The 3,434-nt window shown below is 35.5% G+C and overlaps 1 protein-coding gene across 4 annotated transcripts; it reads right to left on the minus strand.

The window, feature by feature from the left end:
* Positions 1 to 496: 496 nt before the first annotated feature.
* LOC133309213 (EID1-like F-box protein 2) lies at positions 497 to 2,889 on the minus strand. 4 transcript variants are annotated; one of them, XM_061509967.1, is made up of 4 exons: positions 2,775 to 2,889; positions 2,616 to 2,672; positions 1,758 to 1,925; positions 497 to 1,535 (listed from the first exon to the last, which is right to left on the minus strand). In XM_061509967.1, exon 4 carries the CDS (start codon positions 1,524 to 1,526, stop codon positions 780 to 782), a length of 747 nt encoding a protein of 248 aa, XP_061365951.1. In that variant the 5' UTR covers positions 1,527 to 1,535; positions 1,758 to 1,925; positions 2,616 to 2,672; positions 2,775 to 2,889; the 3' UTR covers positions 497 to 779. The 4 variants fall into 4 exon arrangements, with proteins under 4 accessions (XP_061365951.1, XP_061365950.1, XP_061365952.1 ...); XM_061509966.1 differs by having other exon boundaries at positions 497 to 1,544; XM_061509968.1 differs by lacking the exon at positions 1,758 to 1,925.
* Positions 2,890 to 3,434: the final 545 nt, after the last annotated feature.

The raw sequence follows: 3,434 nt of genomic DNA on the forward strand, positions 1-3,434 counted from the left end.
TTAAACGCCCCATAGAATGACAGCAAAGTTTGAACATAAAACTTCTTGCAAACTATCTAAAGCAACCGTCACTATTCACAAGCCCAACCTACTGACTAGGAAACCAGAAGAACATTAGCACGATTCCTTCAAGGCTGGTTGCTAGCATACACTAGAAGAAAGGAGTTGACAGCCACTCCACTTGAATTTAACACAGATTTCACAAGTAACACTGTCAAATGTAAATAAAAAAATAAAAAAGAAAAAGAAAAAGAGGGCTCCCACCTATTTCCACCCTTGCGCCAACGAAATTTGCACAAATATCCTTAATATTAATTCTATCAATAGGGCCCCTACATATATAGCATTTTGATACTTCAAAAAGTGATTTAACCAGACGATACTCAAACTACTAAAGGTCTTAAAATGTTAAATTTTCACTAACTTCTTTCCTGTTGCTGATATTAAATGTTATTCGAAATCTTTTTCAAATATTAACATAATCAAGTTCTGTACTTTACAAAGAATAACATTCTATGAAATTATAGATTACTATTTCTGTTTTAATAGTAAAGAATAAAGATTAACTACAACTAAAACATCCAACTAAATTCCACCTAATAGCATTCTATATGGACCCGGTTCTCAATGAAAGTCACTTGCCACAATTACTAGAACACACATTTCCTCCCATCCTTAATCTCATTTTATATTAAAATAAAAAAAGAAAAAGAAAACATAGACAGGGGAATGAGTTATGATTTCCAGATACACGAAAATACCTGAAAATCATTTAGGTATTACTCCAACTCAGATGCCCCTTCTGAATCAGACAATGGTAATAAGGTACATATCCCAAGCATGTGACCATTGAGGCACACAAAATACTCAATACAATCTTCATAAGAACCCAGCCTGCAACTAGCACTTTGAGGGATCATTTTGGCCTGCAACATGCTCCACAACTTTGCCTTACAATAAGGGCAGACTTCAGTTGGATGGAGCTTGGCACCTTTACTAATAAGCATCTTCCTGACCTTTGAGGTTGCAAATGACTTAAAAAGTCCACGGAAGAATCCTACATCTCCCTCCTCACCTTGGTCAAGATGCTCACAAGGATCAGACACATATAAAACATCAGTTCTGCATTGTGGCAAAAGAAAGCTCTTTCCTGATGTTCTAGAAAATCGAGTTTGATAAACAAAGTGACCAGGGATATGAATGCTATTGAACAAGCCACCTTTCTTGCATCCTGAACAGTATATAAGCAACTTCCCTAGGGCCCTCCAATTCCCATCAACAATGTGGCTCCCACTAGATTGCAGATCATGCAACATCTTAGGAGCTCTTGTTTGACAAAACTCTTTCCATAGAACTCGCTTGGCAAGATCATCAAACCATTTGCACACACATGACAGAGTAGCAATTAGCTTGGGATTCCAATTCAAATTATGAAATACTAAGAATATCACATCTTCACTCAAATGCCCTTTAGTACATTGACAGCTAGCTGAGTGTATGCATCGGTACTGCTTCGTGAGAATCATTTTCTTCACCTACCAAAACTAAATTTTTTTTTTATCAGTTCATAACAAATCTTTTATCTGCAAACTTTAGGTTGTTCATAAAGTTGACAAAACCTAAACATGTAATTTCACAGTTAAATACTTCACGGTAATCAGGAAAAATAAAAAAAACTGATGAAACCAGTAATGAACTATGCAAATAGCAATTTTATGATTATACATGAGAAGCAATTAATTTCATAAAAAACTCACCTAAACAGGTTGCTTTCTACAGTACTCAAAAGATAGTTCAAGAAAAGAAAACAAGAATTCTCTTATCCTTCCAATGCACTGGTATGCGGTGGATTGCCAGAGTACTAGTACTGATACTTCAATTTCTTAGAAGTGTCAAATCCATAAAATACTGTTCCTACCTCCAAACTGAAAATGAAAGGTGCATATTCAGAGCATGTTTGGTTCAGTTTCTTGTTTTCATTTTCGGTTAATATGTTTTCATTATAATTAAAAAAATAACACCTTGTATTTATTTTGCTAACGTGTTCAAAATGTTGCTTCCAAACAGGCTCTTACATACATATGAGTTCCTAAAAACTAGAAATTAAGTTAAAAATTCAAGTGACCCTCAATTGATTTCGAACCTAGTTATTGCAGTGAGATACAACCTTAAGCAAAATCTTCAATATTCATGCATCTACGAGTTCAAACTTTCCCAAATCATCCACGAAGTGACCAGCTCTGATTAACAGTAAATGCCACAACATACAAAAGGTAACTAAACACATCTTCAGAAACAACATAATCACCAACCAAATAACATCAAGTTCTACTACATTTTCTCAATGACTCAATCCATTTCAACCAGCCCCAAAAATTTCTACTTTGCTGAGACACACCCATAAATAACATGCAAAACAAGTTAACACAATTCCAAACCCACCCCTGAATACTAGAATTCACACACAAAATAATAAATTTCAAAAAAAAAAATCCCTTAACTCAGATGAGGAAATCAACCAAAACCAAAGGAATGAAATTCAGAGTGGAATGAATCACGGCAACTACAAAAATTTATTAAAAAGAAGAAAAAGAAAAAGATAGATTGTCCCTCACCTTAGCTTATTTAACCCACTTTCGTCCTAGCCTCCAAACCCTAGAAAAACCCCACCTCTACAAGCAATTGTAAAAAAATGGATAAGAAAACAAACAAACAAACAAACAAACAAAAAAGTAATTAAAAAAAATAACATCAACATGGTTAGGTAATTTCACCTCACTGAAGGGGCAATTTTGTCAAAGAATGCATAAAATAGACTGCAAAGTAGCAATGGCAGGAACAGCACATGCAGAGAGAGAGAGAGAGGTGAAGGAGATGGTTACTTGCAAGGGTTGGGTTGGGGGTTTCATTCATCAAATCATAAATGATAATATAGTTTATATTCAGGACAATCATAGCGTCACACCCTTCGCACAATACAAACATGAAGGCCCAGTAATGTCGTGAAACCTGTTGCATGACGTCAGCTTATACTAGCTGGCACCGGAGGTGGATGATGTTTAAGTGGGGCCAACACTCATGACGTGGCGTTGGGGGGTAACGGAAGGTCATTTTCGTAATATGCCGTGTGAAAGAAGCACGGCCGTTATTATTAATAGCGATATATTTTTCTTATGTTGTAGAAAAAAATTATTTCATGTTGTAGAAATAAAAGTATAAGTGGGACTCACAGGTAAGAGGAGAGAGAAAAAAGAGTGGTGGGAAGCAGCCCCTTTTTGTGTGGGTAGGAAAATTATTTATCTCATGTAAAATGAGATAAACATAACCCTAAATAATAAAGATAAACAGAAAGATTTCTCTGTGGGAGAGCACAAAGTCTCCTGCAAATTATATTATCGGGGCGTACTGCCACGTGTCAATAACTATATATTTTC

The sequence above is a fragment of the Gastrolobium bilobum genome, unplaced genomic scaffold, assembly GCF_033153095.1.
Source record: "Gastrolobium bilobum isolate Gb01-03AN ecotype WA unplaced genomic scaffold, APGP_CSIRO_Gbil_v1 utg7600, whole genome shotgun sequence".
In the NCBI taxonomy this organism is placed as follows: Eukaryota; Viridiplantae; Streptophyta; class Magnoliopsida; order Fabales; family Fabaceae; genus Gastrolobium; species Gastrolobium bilobum.